Source organism: Lycium barbarum, chromosome 11, assembly GCF_019175385.1.
Source record: "Lycium barbarum isolate Lr01 chromosome 11, ASM1917538v2, whole genome shotgun sequence".
Taxonomy (NCBI): Eukaryota; Viridiplantae; Streptophyta; class Magnoliopsida; order Solanales; family Solanaceae; genus Lycium; species Lycium barbarum.
Window position 1 is genome coordinate 66,640,172 of NC_083347.1, and position 18,853 is coordinate 66,659,024.

General features: G+C 37.5%; 1 protein-coding gene across 6 annotated transcripts; it reads right to left on the bottom strand.

The window, feature by feature from the left end:
- Window positions 1-257: 257 nt before the first annotated feature.
- LOC132617337 (SAC3 family protein B) lies at window positions 258-17,930 on the bottom strand. 6 transcript variants are annotated; one of them, XM_060332325.1, is made up of 16 exons: window positions 17,562-17,930; window positions 15,860-16,093; window positions 15,410-15,622; window positions 10,682-10,912; window positions 9,603-9,818; window positions 9,296-9,531; window positions 8,282-8,382; window positions 7,950-8,165; window positions 6,902-7,129; window positions 6,723-6,814; window positions 6,543-6,636; window positions 5,922-6,014; window positions 5,247-5,838; window positions 5,027-5,162; window positions 4,837-4,951; window positions 258-2,156 (listed from the first exon to the last, which is right to left on the bottom strand). In XM_060332325.1, the coding sequence occupies exons 1-16, from the start codon at window positions 17,669-17,671 to the stop codon at window positions 438-440; spliced, it is 4,626 nt and encodes a 1,541-aa protein (XP_060188308.1). In that variant the 5' UTR covers window positions 17,672-17,930; the 3' UTR covers window positions 258-437. The 6 variants fall into 6 exon arrangements, with proteins under 6 accessions (XP_060188308.1, XP_060188307.1, XP_060188310.1 ...); XM_060332324.1 differs by having other exon boundaries at window positions 5,027-5,838; window positions 17,562-17,929; XM_060332327.1 differs by lacking the exon at window positions 15,860-16,093 and having other exon boundaries at window positions 5,027-5,838; window positions 17,562-17,929.
- Between the last annotated feature and the right edge of the window lie 923 nt (window positions 17,931-18,853).

Genomic DNA, 18,853 nt, shown 5'->3' on the forward strand with positions numbered 1-18,853 from the left:
CCCAAAAAGTAAGTCATTTTCAAACAACCAAACACCAAAATAAAAACACTTTCCTTGAAAAATATCCTACATTAAAAAAGGGTCAAAAGATTCTCCAATCGTGTTTTTCTCCTATAGTTCATTTGAAATAGTTTCTAGATTTTAGAATGTTGCATAGTGATATAAAGTTTTTTAAATATTTCGGGATAGAAACACAAGGTAAATTTTGAGATGGAAGACTTCCTTTCATTGCATTTGTAAGAATGACAGCACACCACGAGTAAAAGGAGGAGAAGAATGCACAAATTCTTCAGCTCTTACGATCGTCCCATTTAAAAATAACAGTAAGAGCAAAATTCCAGGACCCTTCCAAGGATACATAAAGCTAGACCCTTCATAATACAAAAAGATACAACACACATACAACAGATTTTCAGCGAGGGAGAAAAAGTAATGCATTAAAAATATACTGACAAGTTTTTATCTATCATTTTCTGCTTAATCTTACACCTCTCCAGTAATTCACCAAGTTTGTCAGTTTCCTTAATGGCCACCAGAGGTTCACTTTGACTCTCATTTAAATCTTTCATTGTATTATAACTGGCTTTTACAAATTCATCATGTCCAACATCCTTTCCATAGTCTATTTCCTCGCCTGCATCAGTGGTTGTAGGAATTTCTTCACTATGTGAAGCCATACCTGGATAAGGTTGGAAAGCTCTTCCTTGCCTGTCAAACATAGCACATCCAGGAAGAAGCATCTGTCCAGCTTCAACCATTTCATCAAGAGATGGATGTGACAAATGGTAATGAGAGTCTTCAAGTTCCACAGCTCCAAGCATTGAAGTGGAAAAATCATGCTCTATCAGGGTATATACAGAGAAAGATGTCTCCTTAACTAACTTCATCAACTGCCAATTGAATGCCCGTCGGAAAATCATTACCCAGTTTGGTACAATGTAGTAGCGTGAGTTCTGGAATTGAAGCTGCACAAACTTCTGCAGCATAACAGTTGCCTCTTTTTCTGCAAGTGGCAATACCATCAACTTACTAATCTCTGTGAAGTACTTTATTAGACAACTTTGAAATTGTAATATTTGGTTTTTAACATCCGCGCTATGTAACCAAGATATATCATCTGGAAAAGATGGAAATTTGCAGTCAGATATTGCACACACAACTGGTTCAATTCTTGGAGCTAAGCTCCATCCCAGCCTTGGCAAGTGTTGGGTCACAGCTTGGTACTCATGGCTAGATTCCTCCAGCAAACCTATTTCAGGACAGGGCCAACAGGTAGGATTTGCATGAGCTGCAGCAGCTATTTCCCTCATTGACTGATCCAAGGCCTCGTTAAAGGCTGAGATACAATTGTTTGGACCCACATCATAAGCATTCATTTCACCAAGCAAAGAATTCAAGTGGTAGAGAACCAGTTCTCGGACTTTTACACACTGGAGAACTGGTTGTGGTGGTGATTCACTTGCCAGCCACTTTAGTCCTCCTCTTAATTGCTCATCGCTGAAAAACCCATTCAACTGTTCCATCCTCGGCTGGTTTTTTAGGTAAACAACACTAAAGGAATGAAGTCTTGATTCATGGACTTCATGTAGCTCCAGTTCTTTTACTATTGTGGAAGGATCTACATTTTCCTTGCACAGGTCACTTACGATCAAAAGGGGTAAATGAGAACCAGGAGGTACTGACATTAACAGCTTATGAAACTGATTTTTCTGAAGATCCCACGGGATACCTTCTGACAACAGGAAGAGAACCGCACTTGCACCTGCAACTGTCTCATTCAGATTCTCAAAATTAGTATACTTGATAACTGATAAACAACAAATAAGGTCCCCGCCTGATTGGTTAAGAAGCCAATTTCTCCAAACAGAGAGGCCTGGAGATGTTATAAGTGTATCATCTTCTTCGTCTCTGGCAGGCATGAGCTTGGAAAGCAACCATGACTTGGCATTCAACTGGTCCACGGCATTTTGATTGTCTATACTATCCTGACAACATATAATTACTTTCCAGCAAAGGCATCTGGCAGCTGCATTCTTTTCATGGAGTGTGGTGGCAACTACATCTGAAACATTCAGCCTTGACCATGATCTTTCCTGAGTTCGGTACCATTTTGAGACAGCACGATGAATGTTGAACTCGGCTGATGTGCTATGTTGCTAAAAAGAGGAGGAACAGTAGCAAATATCAGTTGAAATTAAATTGACCATAAAACTGCTCAAGGATGATGTGTATGTACTTGCAATTTCAGAAACAACAGATGGCAAAACTTGTTTGTGAGATGGCAACATTCTTGAGCAGAATGCTGATGTGCACATCTGAATGAAACATCTCCAGGGTGCAAGAAGAAATCTTTATTTACTTTCCTCTCTTTTGCTCCCATGGATCAGGATTAGAGAAATAATTTTTTCGCCATTTAGTAAAAAGTTAATATTGTGCAGTAGATGTCTAGGGATTTGCAATAAAGATTCAAGGCCGGAGTCCAAAGAAAGATGCAGCAAAGTTCAAAACTATCTTTAGTTTATCATGAAGCTTATATGTCAACCTTGCCAAATAATCTGATAAATGACTTTCTTTTATGAAAACATCCTGCAAATCTTGAGATTTCAACCAAGCAATTCTGTTTTTTTAGCATGTTTATCAATCAAGCAACTCTGTTTGGGTGGCATTCAATTGTTTTATCTTTTTTTGTGTGTAGTTGTGCCTTGTAAGAGAGAGGCCTCTACCCTGGGATCAGAAGATTTAATTGAATGTTTGGTGAGATATAGATGGAGATGATGCTTTTTGTCTGTGGCATTTGGTTGGGATTCAATTCATTCCAATAACTACCCTTTGTCGGAAAATTCGGGGAGGAGGTCACTCTCAAATCACTAAAATTGTATTTGAAGACAAGTGAGGAAATGATTCTTCTTTACTACATTCAACTTGCTTACACAAAATGTTGTAGTGCTTGTGTATTTATAATTTATAGAACTTCTAGCACGCCCCTAGTATAGTACAACAACAACAACAACAACACCCCTAGTATAGTACATGTACCTAATTTAATTCTTAACTTTCTCACTCCCCTAGTTGATGAACAAAATAATATATGCATTCTAGGACTGATACAATAAGTTTCTAATTCATGGACTAAGATAATTCATGTAAATTACACAAATCAAAATGTTTTTCTTCCAACACAAGGTTCAATGTCAACACCCTTGGCCTACTTTATGGCAATACTCCACATTTTTCAATCAAGTCATAACTGCTATGCCTGTTTCACACAACATAAGATATAAAAGTGGAAGGGGGAGAAGAATTACACCCAAACAGTCGGAAATTTTAGGGATTTCTTATGTAGATGAGAGATAAGACCATAAGCATTCTGGTTGGATTATAATGTGATGCCCCTCCAAACAAATAAAAGCAAGAGAAATCTAATAGTTTTGTTTTCTAAACCTTAGCGATCGACCCTCCACATGAAGAAATCGAGAAAAGCTTTCCATCAAGAAAACTGATTAGCATTTAAAATTTTAAAATAAAAGCTTAAATTTTTTAGTTATGTTGATTAATTAGTCCAAAATATGTCAAACAAGTACAGATCATATTAGTTTGAATTGAGAAGGCGGACTTTTTTTTTAACGGTCAGAGAGAGCGGAATATTCTAAATTCAGGTAACATCTTTTGGACTAACTAATCCACCATTTTACCCTTTAAAATTTGAATTATTAGAATATGTAGTACAGATGATACTATGAACAGATAGAGGGAAATTACATCATTTTAAAGGAGAGGTCAAGTACTTTTAGATGGGCAAAAATGGAGGTAAGTTGAGTTTTGGCCAGTGGACACAAACACATCCTGAAAGACCAGACCCATAAAAAAGATCACTTTTTTTACTGTTCTGTTGAGCCAAATTTCAGTTTTCACCATTAAATAGAAAAATAAAGCGAGAGAATAAGATGAACCAGCACTACCTCAGCATCTCCAGTAACTGTTTCCTAAAAAGATTATTGATTGAAAAGGTAATAGTTAATTACTACCTCACCAATAAAAGTAAACAGGGGTTGGATCACTCAGTTCTCATAAAAGTAACTAGGGGTCGGATCACTCAATACCTCAAGTAACAAACAATTCATCCTTCCCATTTTATGTTGACCTAATGTTGACTAATAAAAATTATCAAAATGCAACTGGAAAATTTCAACAACAACAACATACCCTATGTAATTCGACAAGTGGGGTCTGGAAGGGTAGGATGTACGCATACCTTACCCCTAGCTTCGTAGGGTAGAGAGGCTGTTTCCGATAGACCCTCGGCTCAAAAGAAGTGAAATCAAAGCAAGATAGAAGGGAAATAGCAACTTGAAAATTTCTCTCTACGTAATCAGATTTTCATAATATCAACCTTCACTTGTATAATACAAGGGCTAATAAGACTAGCTTCAACCAAAGAAGGGAAAAACAAAGGTGGCTGCAATCATGATTTAGTTGTCACCAGGGCTTTGGTCAAGTAGTAAGAGCACATGTGTGGACTAGGTGCACGTAACGAGTTCGAACCTTGCCATAAACAAGAGCCTAGTATTTAAGTGGGGAAGGGTAGAAGGGCGGCTATCATCCACCAAGTTTCTAACTGTGTGTCACTGACCCTGAGGGATTTCTCGGTTTTCAAAAAAAAGTATCATGATTTAGTTAAAAGTGTTTACTGTTCATGCAGTATACAAAGAAAAATAGATGAGTTCTTATTACTGGATACTGAGGCTGCACCGACACTGTATCATAAGAAATCACAGATGAAGAAATTTAATTGGACAAAGCTGGAGAAAAAGAAAGAAGATTTTCATCATTACTTACAGTTCTGTTGGGCCACATTGGAATTCCAAGAGAGAGCGAACTCAGAGCAGCTTTAGATGCTAACCGTTTCTCCTCTCGCATCTCCCTTTTCTTTGAAGAACGTCGCTTCCATATCCTGTGAATTGACAAGGTAAGAAGAGAAACAAGGGTAAATGCAGCTGATATCAGGTTCATGTAGAGCAAGCTGCACCTGATGATCAGTTTAACTTTTGCCTCAGCAACTTCTTCGTCATAATAACTTGCTGCTGGTTCATTAGTTTCAGCTTCCTCGCCGGTGACCACCAGTTCTTCATCTCCATTCTCTTCATCCAACATGTGCTGCAACTCTGTGTCTTCTACAAGATAATTAGCTGGAAAAACTGGAGAGCTCTCCTGCTCATCTCTGGCATCTATGAATTGAATGGACATACTTGTTGCACCAAATTGTGCAACTTCATCATTTTTAGATTTCCCTGAACTCCCAACTCTTGCTTGCAGCTGCACTTCAGGATTTTCTGCACTCCCAACTCTAGCTTGCTGCTGAATCTCAGGGGAAATATGAGGAAAGAATACCGAAGGACTGGAAGGAGCCGGCAGACTTGACACCGCATGACTAGGAGGAGCCTGTGGACTTTCATGTCTGATCTTCTGATAAAATTCTGTTTTAGTAATTGGAATCGCCTTTAACTCATATTTTGGAGATGAAACAGTTTCATAATCAGGCATGTCCTCCTCAATGGACAGTGGAGAACTATCAGGCTCGACAAATTGAAGAGCTGCAGGTTTTTGCTGTTGGTCCTTATCTAACAGGGGTTCTGTTTCTTTTTCCAACACTGATACAACATGCGGAGCTGAAACATCCTCGAATATTGTCCTTGATTTTTTCTTATGGACAAGTTTTGAGCACTTGACAGGATAGTCATTGTCAATTTCCACAAATGGACCTTCCTTCACCATATATGGTTCTTCAAACTCCTTTAATGAGAAACCATAATAGTCAAGAAGGCCTTCTATGTCCGCTTCCTGATAAATATCCAGCAACAGAAGTTACTCCACTCAAAAACTGTTATATAAGAACACAGGCAGCGAAAATATTCAAAAAATACCTCCATCCCAAGCCATTTGGCAACTTGGGCAACAGGGATTCCTTGGCTATTCTGCAGGCCAGAGTGTAAAGAAGCTAGGGCCTGGGTCCGTAACTGGAAATACCATGGAAATGAAATGCTTGAATACAATGCAAATCTATGAACAGGTGAAATATTTAAAAGTTTGCCTCTATAACCTTTAACAACGGAAACTATTGCCAGACATACACGAGCACAAAATCAGTCAAGCAAAGGAATTCAGAATTCCACCCAAGACATGAACAACGAGATCAACATCATTTACAGGACTGCCACACAAGGAAAGTTTTTCCGCAATTGATTTGACAAAAGTTTTCTATTGCCTCAAGTCACTTATAGTGGTCCTTTCTGTTTACTATGCCAAAAGAAAAGCATATTTTTTTTTTGTAAAGAATGGCAATATTCAATTGGAATGAAATGGTTCCCTATGAAGTGGAATGAATATAGAGGATTCCTATAGCTAAGATCCCAACTCGTCTGAAATTGAGGCGTAGTTGATTGGTTGAATTATTGAATGAAAATACGCAATTGGATAGAAGGATCTGCAAATTCAACAAATCACCACTACTTAAATTAAAATATTAAGGGAAGTGTCTGTAATACCTTTGAGAAATGAGCATGCATTAAGCAAGCTTGAAGATAGCTAGCTCTCCTTGCAAGCCGAAAGAAAGCAATAAAATTACCGGTCCTGCAGGCCCTGAAATTATGGAAGGAGAAACATTCTTAGGTGACTTAGTGGCAAGGTAATTATAAGGTCTCCTAATGATGCAATGATGAAACAACCTTGCCACATCACGGGCAAAGAGAACTTCTGGTGTTTGCCGCATATCTGGTGTCATCTTTGCTAAATCAAGCGAAAGCTCTGCAGGTTCAACCTAGCAAAACATTCAATACTTCCACAAAAAAGAAGAACACTCTGGAAAACAAATTCAGGAATCATGCTCAATTGATTATTGACTTACTTTATATCCTGGATGTTTATCAAGCTTTAAAAGTGCATAATAACCTCTAAATTCTCTCTCAGTTTCCACATTTATTCCTCTCTTCCGGTGGTCATCATACAATTGAAATAATTCAACTGATGTTTTGTTCATCTGTTCAATATTGAGATGTGCATCAAATCCCTCTGAAAACCCCTCTCCTCTCGTGTATTCACATAATTCATGCATGGCGATTACATGGAGCCTTATCTGAAACCAAAATGATAGGCAATACAAATTAGAATCTATTTCAAAACTGAGTAACATCACTGAAATCAACAAGAAAATTTAGGTGCTTTGACATGGGAATTTAAAGTAAGAGAATAATTGGACTAAAGATAAGCATATATCCAGGAAAAGAAGAGATAAACATCCTCCAACAAGCACCGCCAAAGAGCCACAAGCAGCAAAGAATTGTTTTTCCTCTGAAGAAGCACAAACAGTTATTTGTTCCTACACCCATGATATGATTCCATGCAGTAGATGTTTTTCGTCTGAAGCTAGTTTTTGCTTAGTCTCACATAAAACAAGAAAACTGGCCACTTTATACTCAAACCCAACATGGTTAACCTCTCTGTAAATCAAGCTCATTGAAAATTAAAATATTCACATCGGTGGAGTCAAGAAAACACAATATGATATGCTAAACTGCATAACCATAATATCGTATTACAATAATAGAGCATTGCAAGTATAATGCATTGATTAACAGTAAACCAAATTGACCTTTACAATTAGGCGAACACCAAATTTGTCCATCCCACTTTCCACATAGAGCATGCAGAGAATTTATGTTTAGAAAAATATAACTAATTTATGATTACGTTAAAAAGTTACAAGCTTATAAGTTTAATCCATCAGTATCATGGTGTATATCTCAACTTCAGGATGAGTTTAGATGATTCACATATAAAAGCCTTGAAAAGTTGATAGAAAGTTTCACTTAAAAAAAGCCTCCCGGAAGAATAGATAATGATAAGCAAAGATGCTTGAAAGCAATATTACAGTAAACATGGCCAATAATATCAACCATTTGCTCCAGCATATTAATAGCTTCATGGTTGAAAATATGTTGCATCCTCAAATCCATACGGATTGCCCGCATCCTGTCCCATAAGAAGTTATACAAGCCAAGAAAGCTTTCTTCGTACGGCTGCTCTAGCAAATTCAAAAGATAATCCATCGTCTTCTGTAAGATTGGCATCGGACGTATGAGCAGAGCTTCCCTCTCAGCTGTCCTGGTGTACTGAAAAGAATCATTTGGCAATGTTCATGAATTCTTTCTTTTTATTCTCTCATGAACTTTTAACTTTTTCTAATATCTTAAATGAGATAATACTCTTAAGAGTTTCCAGCAAAAACCTTCTTGACAGCAAGGAATTTACTGGTTTGTTTTCTGTCTCCATCCAAGCGTTCATATTGGTCAAGATCTCCTTTCCTTTCTCGTTCTGCTCTTTCTGATTCTGCAACAAAATGTATTTCAGGAACGAGTTCGACTTCTGGTGAGAAATTCATTAGCTGAACAAACAGAGCTTTGCTCTTGAGTTTGACACATGAACCAGAAGCTAACTTATGCTCCAGACCAATAAAAGATAAAGTAAGGATTTTTGACGGTAACTAGCTTCCAGTTTCTCAAAGAGGGCCACTGACAATCGGGAATGCTTATTGTGACTTGAAAGGGAGAATATCATCATGTTCAAGGCACGATTACCAGCACCAGCTCTGTAGCTGGAAGTTCCAGCAACAGAATGATGGTGTTTGAGTCAACAGGACAGATAAAAGGATAAAACCAGGGTTAGGGATTTAAGGCCTTTTTAGTAATTTCGAGATAGTAGAGGGGATGGAGTTGACATTTGAGAAGACTATACAGTAGAGAGTCAATTAGGGAGGAGGGGGGGGGGGGGGGGTGTCAGCATGTAAATCTGGGAAGATTGAAATGGCAGAAACAGGAAAAGAAAAAAGAGTTGACTACTTTTATTTTATAGTACGACAATCGAGAAGGCTTACAATTTCAAAAAAAAAAAAGAAGGTCCACCAGTTTCTCGGTCAACAAGAAAAGGATTTACAAATTAATAATCTAAGCCATAATCAGTTTCGAAAAAAAAAAAAAAAATCTAAGCCACAATATACGTCCTTCCTACTCAGGTTTCCCTCCGCCAAACCAGTTACCTTCAAGAATTGCACCCACTTTCTCTTTCGTCTAGTCATACCGGTGGAGAAGGGGGACATATAGGAGAGATTGGATGGGAAAAGCTGATTTTTTTGACATCACATGATCACACGAGCAATTGACATAAATGGACGGGTGAACTCATCGTGGCAGCTGCAGAACTTTCAACAAATGTGCTAGATAAAATGAATAATTGGACAACATACCTGGACACATATCAGGACATGACCCAATTATGACACCGGATGACTCTGAGCCTTGATAATCAGAGAGCAGACTGCCATCTGAGAAATCATCAGCTGAATCTACACTATCTTCTGGAGCAAATTTTGGTCTGTCCACAACAGATTGATACTGATGATGAATACTAGAATCATCTCGCACATTGTGGCTTAGATCATCCTTGAAACGAGCTAAGCGCTTTGCCTTGGCCTCAGTTTCTCTGTCAACAAGCAAAGGATTTACAAATAATAATCTAGCAAGGACGAGATGCAAGTCTGTATAATTTCTTACCGTTGAATATCATCATATGCATGATTGGATTCATATTGAAGAACCTGATCAGATGAAGGTATGGAAGGAAACTTGGTCCTCTTAGGAACTGGAAAGTTCACTGGATTACTTGGATCAACTTCAACATTGACACTACATCCAGGCTTTGAGGACTTTTGGGGAGCTAGAGAGTCAGGAGGACCATTTGACCTCAATTTGGAAGGAGAGGTAGATGGCCTGAATAAACAATGTAAGAAAAACAGGAAATCAATGGTGAATTCGTAAACACTACTTTTTTTCTTCAAATTCAAATGTATAGATCCTTTTTTGCAGTACTGTCAATAATAAGAGTTCTCCTGAGAAGCTGAGACTACTTGATCTTCTTAAGTTTGGGCCAATATTGCTGAAATGTAAAAGCTTATGGCAGATGTATATAAAACGATGTTGTCAAAAATACAACTTCATCTGCATCTCATCAAAGTCTTCTTCAGTGGCCTTTTAAACTAGAAGCAATCGAAACACTCATCCAGCCAAGATACAGTGGAAAACACAATTTCTTTGTAAGCACATAAGTCATTGTGCCAGTTCTATGTGACTTGCACAAGAAAAATAGAACTTCAATACGTCTTGAGATAAATTACTATTAGATCACCATTCTCAAATGGTTCAGTTTGAGTTTCAGCTTTGAATTGAGCTAACTATCAAGCAGACTGTCAGGATGCTCTGATCACAACCTCCAGCGAGTATGTTTTGTTTACATTCCCTATTTATGCAAGAATCTACGGTAAACGTAGGATTCACTTTTCTTCAATATTCTTGTTTTTGTTGGACTCAACAAGTCCTATAAGCAAAAGGCTCCCCTGATAATTGCTTGACAGAAAAAAGAAAATTTACAGCCATGCATTGCAAGCTCCTAATGATAATTGCTAGGTAGCTATAAAAATAAGTTACGACAAGGTAAAACCTTTACAGGAAATATAGTTTGAATAAGCAAAACACACGACATCCTGCACCTCTCAAGCAAGACTTTTCATTGACATTCTTTGTGCTTGTTAAAGAAAAAACACACAAAATTGGCGGCGAGGATTTTTCTGTTGTACCTTTTGGATTCACGTAGACCAAGAGCTGATTTTTCAAAAGATGCGCCGTCAGGAGGTGAAAGAGGTGGTGACCTCGTTCTTTTTGAGACTTGATCTGTATGCTTCACTGGAATCTGTCTTCCAGGATCGTAATTTGTTGGAATCGAGGGCATCCTTTGCTGAGGTAATCGGATTGGAAAGGTTTGAAGCGACTGGGATGAGTTGCCCCGCATCTGAGGGGGCAGAGAAGGCCTTCATGACAAACCCATAATAAAATAGAGTTAGTCCAGCTACAAGTGGTAAATTGAGAAAGAAGGATGATACTGAATGATAACAACATAATTTTTGGACAAAAGATGTAGCTTTACTTTGTAAAAATTCTAAACATAGTACTACGATAAGCATGTGAAGCATGAGAAATCCTCAATAAAAACAATTAAGAAGGAAAAAAGATTACATGGGGTATAACAATTAGCAGGACTTCATGAGGACCGAAAGACATGCCTAATCAGCCAGCGCCGCGTTAGAAAAAAGATTAGCCTAGAAGTGCAGCAAGCACTCCAATAAAAAATCTTTCTATATACTTAATCATCAGAATCCACTGCAACCAGCCATAACATCGTACAAATACTTGTTGCCAAAAATTCCAAAAAGAAATTGCATGCACTAACTGTATAAGCTTGTTCAGAGTTGCAGAAAATCGGTCAAGAATAATGTAATGATGGGGAAGAACAAAAACAGACTAAATTAAACAAATGCGTGACTCTACAAAGTATTCAGTGAGAAACGTAACAAATTATTAATCAAACATAACCAATAATTTCCTCATGCAAGAGCCTTTTTAAGCTTGTGAGATGTTCAACGTAACAAGATTGGCCAACAAACAGAACGCATGCAAATCTCAAAGACAACTATAAGCTGGTTCATAACCAGCATTTCAGCCATCAGATAACACTTCAGAAGTTTTTTTTATCCAAAGGCCACAAGACAAACCAGAGTTTCTTTATTGCTTCAAGGCATCTACACTGTCGTTTTACTCGATAAAAAAATAAAAGGTTTACACGTGTAGCACGTAGTGGCATGCAACCCAGTATCTTGTTTTGGTTCAGACAGCAGCATGGGATGCATATCCGACTGCAGATACCTTGAGAAGGGCAAATCCAACAGATGTTACTTATGAGAGAAGGTCCAGGAAAGGACATCAATGCTCGGCTACTGCACTGGCAAGTTGCTAATCAAATGCTCACTGCTGTCTGGAGCCTGTTTCGGGTTGAATGCATCATTCCCACTTATGGAAAGGAATTGCTACTAACCAGGAACTCGGGGAAGAGGGAACATGTAATGATGGAACTTGTTCTGGGTTGAATGTTCCATGTTCTAATATGCAAGGAATTGCTGCTTTGCAGGAAATCTAGGGAAGCGGTAATGTAGTCCATAGTGAAGCGAGAACTTTTGAAAGGATAGAGAACTCCCCATATCAAACTTCCTTTATCCTTTTTGATACATTTTACATGGCAATCCCCCATGTACAAAGACTGGTTGTTCTCTGTGAATAACTGCATTTTTGTTAAGACGTTACGCTGTATACCTCTTCTACCATGATTTCTCTTTTTTCATTATTAAACTTCATAAGTATAAAGAGGTCTAAAAAGGTAAATATGGATATATCCAACAGCTTTTACAGAAGAATATAAATTGCAAATTAATTTGGCTTCTGATCCCTTATAGTGTCAATGAAACCAAATTGTTTTTGTATTTTCTCTGTCAGGTAATAGTCCCTTTCGCTTTCGCTTTCTCTTTCAACTATGAGACACGTTAGCGAAGATGATAAAAGGATCACATCCTCTCTTCTGAATGATTTTGTGCCAATTCTATCTCAAAACTTCCAAAAAAAAAAAAAGCTCTGCAACAAGTGAAAGAATCCATGATCAAAGATACTTCCCTCAGCTTAGAGGATGATCGGAATTCTCAAGATAAGAATGGATGAATGTACTGCATACAAGCTTCGGCATCTTCTCATAATCAATGCCTCAACAAGCAAAGGATGCCTACATCAAGACCGCTTTGATCAGGTAGTAGTTAAGACACCACCCGAACCTCCTTTTCTTCTCACTGATAGAAATCCTATTGTCAGCCATTTAGACCCTAGGGCTTACGGAAGTGCATTACTTGCATACTAGAAAGTCAAGATGTTGTAAGCAAGTCTAGACTTGCGACAAATGCCTTTTTAAAATTCACTAAACATTAAGTTCTACATTTTTGTTCAAACTTAAGTGATCACAACATCTGAGTTTGAGAGACGGAGACCTTTTGTCATCCCACAAGTTAGAATAGACAACATTCATGAGGAGCCATCCCCGATTTAAACCTCCTCTCCCAATCAAGGTACATCAAACCCTAAGGGGTCGTTTGGTTGGTGGTTAGAGTTATGCAAGTATTAGTAATGCAAGGATTAGTTATGCAGGGTTTAGTTATTCCATCTTCTACCTTGCATAAAATTATACATAAATTGACTCATAACTTATACATGTTTTAGTCATGTGAGATTGTAAAATGGTACCCAAACACCATACTTGTGTGCTGAACTTTGTACAAAGTAACCAAAAATGGTAACTATGCTAGCTTTGATACATGAATAATCCCTTCCTAACCAGCAACCAAACGACCCCTAAGTCTCTAAGCTGCATCCACCAAGAAATTATAGCTAGACTTGCCTGTTGAACTATGATTACCTTTAGACTCTTTCATAAGCAAAACATTTTAACTTCCATAGTCTCTTTCTTTATATTTTTATTTTTCCTTTAAATTAGACACAGTTTCTTTAAATTTTGTTGAAGTGTTTTCCTGGAAACATCTAAACAATTTCATTCATTTTTAACATATAAAATGTAAGAATTTCTACCTTTTCGCTATAGAGATTAATGTCCAGTAAATGCAAATTCCTAATAACCTATTGCACTATTCTTTTCTTGTTTTTTTAAGAAGTAAATAGCCTATTTCACTTATCACCCAATTAACTTTTTTGGTTTGTTCTGTGCATTGTAACCTTGTCTTGAATTGTTTTATTGAATGCATTGGACTATTGGAGAGCTCCATTTGTAATTTTTATCACCTACAAAGTCGGAATCCCTTTTTAGAAATTTATTGAAATCCGGTTAGTTGCATGCCATGCTTTGAATTCGAACTAAGATAATAGGATCTAAAGTTGTCTTATGGGTAGGGTCTAAATTCTCTATATTGTAAATTTTCCAGCTTATTTTGATAGTGTGTCAGTTGTAAGTTTGCTTACTAAGGTTATATAAAACTATATTTGTGATCCCCTACCTATTTGGAATACTTTAAGAGCAACCTTGGTCCAGCCGCGTGGCTCTGATAAGCTTGCTCTGTTGACTTGGTAAAAAGGATGGTGGGACGATCTTCAAGTACATAGAAACTGAAATTTTTAAAGGGAAAATCTAAATTTTGGATTCAGAACGACGTCGAAATGACAAGTAAAGATGGAAACAATGGAGAAGATAAAACTTAGATGTTGTAGCTCTATTTAGAGATTAAAATGATACAGATTCCTCCAACTAAAAGCCGAATAGTGAGTTGAGCCGAATTGCTTGTGTTTAAGAAATCTCATAGACATTGAGTTGAGGGAGAGGAGGATTATTTGTGTGATTTGGTGCTTATGTGCAAAAGTTAACCTGGCTGGGGATGTTGCTCCACTACACTTATGTGGACTGTCGGGAGAGAGAGAAAAAGGAGAGCTTTTGATGGAATTGAGAAGGATTTTGTACATTTGAGGATTAGACTCTTTTTGGTGCACCCATGAGATTCTTGTAGGTATAGAAGGTTGGGTGACGTTCGTAGAAGACCATATTTTTTAGTAAGGTTTTCTACTTTTAATTTACTTCTTGTATACGGGTGATTTCTGCCCTTTGATAATAAAATCTTATTACTTGATAAATAATAATCTCATAGACATGAAAGTCAGAATCCCATGGCTAAAAGAAGGAGACAAAAGTAATCGGTTCTTTCACAAAGTGGCCAGTACTCCTCATAAATATAATAACATAAAGAAGTTATTCCTATGCGGAAACTTTAGTATTTGCATTTCAACTATGGATTATCTTCTCTTCCAAGATTTTTTTCCTTATTAGCCGATGCTACCCTCTTTTCTCTTGGTAAAACTGACACTTAATGTCAGCTTCCTTCTGTATCAACGCTTTTGTCACTTGTACTTTTTAAACCCAAACTACGAATTTTTTCTTTGAAATAGTAAAGGTTAAAAAGTATCAAGGTAAACTACAGAAGTATAGATTCGAAAAGATATCCATTAATTCTTTTTGGTTGGCATACCCTTTCTTTAGAAATTCCTATTATTATTTTTTTGTTATATTGTTTCCAAAATAGTCCACAAACAAAAACCTAAAAAGTGCCACAAGGAAAGAGAAAAAAGTATCTTAGTAGACGGGAAAAGGAAATATAAATAAGAAACTTTTTTTTTATAACCGCGGTGTCCAGGCCAGAAAAAAAAGATATTTTTGTACACAAGAAGATGACGAATGGATTTGTACAAGCCAAATCACTGATAGAGATTACTAATGTGCCAACTGCCAATGACCAAATAAGGGAAAGAATGGATGGACTTAGACTGCCACTCGGGCACATGTGCATATGCTAGTAAATTGAGACAATACTCTATTTAAAAAAGACCAAGCGAGAGAGAGAGAGAGAGAGAGAAGTCATTGAAGCCAAACTAACCGCTGAGCCAAATGTTCGCCATCTATGTAAAGATTGTTCTGAAAAGCCAACGGAGGTGACCTTGTACTTTGGGGAACCAATGGACTCTGAAAAGCTAACGGAGGTGACCTTGTACTCTGGGGAACCGATGGACTCGTGTTCTGAAACAATGGAGATGGTTGATTTTGCTGGGTAACAAATCGGCCCTGATCACTGAATATCAAATCTGAACGACTACCAAAAAAGGGTGGGAAGAATTAGATAGCTCAGTGTCCATTTTAAGTGAAAATGGTTAGCAATTCCACATTGTAAACACTAACAAACAGCTCAATGTATTCTGCATCAAATATGCTTATTGAGTTTCTTGGGACAGCCATTACTCAGGACACGTTATGTCAAGAATCAAACTGGAATGTTTCAAATAAAAGAGAACAATTCTTTTGTGAAAGTTAAAAGGAAATAAAAATATACCTTCCCCTCATGGTCCTGGAGGCTCCCAAAATATCTGCACCAGAAGGAAATGAAGTACGTGGCCCAGTTCTTCTGAAATCTTGAACTTGGGGACCACTAGCAGAGAGGGTACTTTCAGCATACACTGAAGCTAAAGGTGGCACTATTTCAGGAGACTGTTGGTTTGCTTGGGCATCATAATCATGGTAGATGTATTTTTGCCCATAGCCCCATTTAGGAAGAGTCTCACTGGGTCTACAGGAAAGTTGATGAAGCAAAAATATTCAGTTAGCCTTAAAGTGTATATATAATCTCCAACAACCATGCGAAACCTGATTCTAAAATTTTAAGGAATAAAGAGTTTCAATTTACTATTGCAAAAAACACCTGAATGAGTTAATGGCAGATTGTCCAGCCAACTGGTTAATTGTTACTTGTCATAACAGTAGTTAACTTGTACTCACTTCTATCTCAAGGTGTTAAAAATCTGCACTTCTTGCAGCACTGACAAAATAATTGGACTTGAAGCTAATTTTCTTAATGTTTAGTTTTGCCACTAAAGCCAATTAGAATATATTTGAAAAGTAGTATTTATGTCTTAAAACATCTAGCTATCAGATACTTTTTTTTGTTAAAGGTTTAAGTTATCAGATACTTATGATGGAAAGAACTGCTGCTTGGAAGGAAGGTTGTTATAAAGGTCATTTTCAAGTAACAAGGACAGTGAAAATTGACACTTTTTTTGTTCTACTTTTTTATGACCAAGGAAACCGCAGCCCTCAAAACTCGGGGGTGATAGGCCCACCCCTTCTACCCTTTTCCACTTAAATACTAGACTTAGTTCACTTGGCGCAACGCTCCAACTTGTGATGTGATCTAAGATACAAGTCCCTCAACCTTAGCCAATTGAGTTAACCCCTGGGAGCAAATTGACACTTTCTTTTTCATAGCAAGCAATCAAGTTATATTAGGGACCCATTTGGCAATAAAAGTAATTCACTTTTCTCTGGATAATTTCACTTCATGAAAATCGGTGTTTGGCCATGAAAATTCCAAATCCAACTTGAACTTGAAATCGTATTTCAAATTCGGAGAACAGCTTATAACCTGTTTTCCAACTCACTTGTCACTTTTGAAGTTGTATTTTACATTTGCAAAGTACGTTCAACCATGAACATTATTCTAAATATTCTTTGCATAAAGTACAACAAAATAAAATTCAATCTTCAACTACAATTGCATAAATTCCAAAATAAAGTGAAAAATATTTGGAATCTATGGACAAACGCCTACTAGAAATGAACCCAGGGTATGCCTCTCCTGTACAGGATATAGCAATTGTCACTACCACACACATGATCATTTCTAATTCTATTATTCCAAAGTTCCAACAACAAATCAAGGTGTGCAAAAAATTGGTTACAGCCCCAAGAAAGCATCAATATTGTTTCTGAATATGCCTAAAACCCTAGTAACAACAACTACTTACCCAGTGTAATCCAAATAAGTGAGAGATTGTTTCCGAAGGACCCTAGGCTCCAGTGCAGCAAACCAAAGTAGTTATGGAAAAGGAAATAGGGCAGTGAAGAGAACATGACAACTAATAAGGAAAGCAGTACAGAGGATTCAGAACAAAAGAAGAGTAACAACAGCGAAATAGTGTGATCAATCGAAACACAATAAAAAACAAAAAGTAAGTGCTGAATATGTGAGAAGAGAGTACCTGGGAGATGGAGGGAAGGTAGAAGGAGGAGGACAAGGAGTCCCAAAAGGGGTTTGAGCTTTTGGAGGACCAATAGGACCTGTATTCTTCCCGAATCCCTGAAACGCCATTCTTCGACCTTACACAAGAACAACAACAGTGAACACCAATGTTTTCTCTTCTCTCTTCATTTAATAATTGTGCATCTCGGGTTCTCAGTGTTCAGTTTGTTTGCTGGATAAATCCAAATTTGGCTCAAATCATAAGCACCTTCAAACCCGTGTTGCCGACTGCTTGTTATCCGGCGAGCAGTTCCCTAAATCGGCGACACTATTGCTGGTCTAGACCGCTGCTTTAAAGATAAACAGGTCTGGGCCAATTCCCTTATGTTCTTAATAGCTCACGTGACGCTCACATGTTCGCCCCTTAAGGGGTTGTCTCGCAGGAATATCTATCCATCTATATTAAGAGCCGTTTGAATTCTGTTTGGATTATGCTTGTAAGCTAAAAAAAATAAGTTAGACTAAGTTAGGATAGTCTAACTTATTTTTTTTTGGCTTATAAGCTGTTTTAGATAAGCTAAGTTAAATGGACTCAATTATTTTTTTAAGCTTATTTTAAGCACAAAATGACTTTAAGCTGGCCAGTCAAACACTCAAAAAAACTGAAAACAGCTTATAAGCAACTTATAAGTCAATCCAAACGGGCTCTTATAAGTCGTTGAAAACAGCTTAAAATAAGCCCAAAAAAATAATTGGGTCAATTTGGCTTAGCTTATCTAAAGCAGCTTATAAGCCAAAAAAAAAAAGTTGGACTACCCCAACTTTTTCTTTTTTTGCTTATAAGCTGCTTTTTTTAAGCCCATCCAAATAGGCTCTAAAAATACTAATAATTTTCACTAAATATTGAAATACGAAAATATCCCCATAATATTAATCAATTTTTATACTCTTTATTAATTATGGAGTCCTAAGTGTTTTCTAATCCGTTCAAAGCGTGACTCCTAATCCTTATATTAGCTACTCAAATAAAGAGGCTAAGAGATCTCCAGTTTGGGAAAGGGTGGCAGAAATGAGCGTGAGGAGAAGTGTGTCTATTTTTTAGAACCAGGTTGGATTCATGATGGGACGCTCAACTACAGAAGCCATTCATCTTGTCAGGAGACTTATGGAGCAGTATAGTGTCGCGACCCAACCGGAGGGCCATGATGGGCACCCGGAGCTAACCCACCGGGCACCTCTCATCATACTTTCACAATCGTATCTAGGTGGGCCACATGGCTTATCAACAAACTCTATGCCTCAATAATACCA

Excerpts from the sequence above, each read along its gene's own strand:
- LOC132617337 (XM_060332324.1), bottom strand. The coding sequence starts at position 17,671 with ATGGCGTTTCAGGGATTCGGGAAGAATACAGGTCCTATTGGTCCTCCA. Across the intron at positions 9,532-9,602 it reads GCATATGATGATATTCAACG|AGAAACTGAGGCCAAGGCAA; the intron begins GTAAGAAATTAT and ends GCTTGTTGACAG. Across the intron at positions 5,839-5,921 it reads CCAAATGGCTTGGGATGGAG|GAAGCGGACATAGAAGGCCT; the intron begins GTATTTTTTGAA and ends GATATTTATCAG.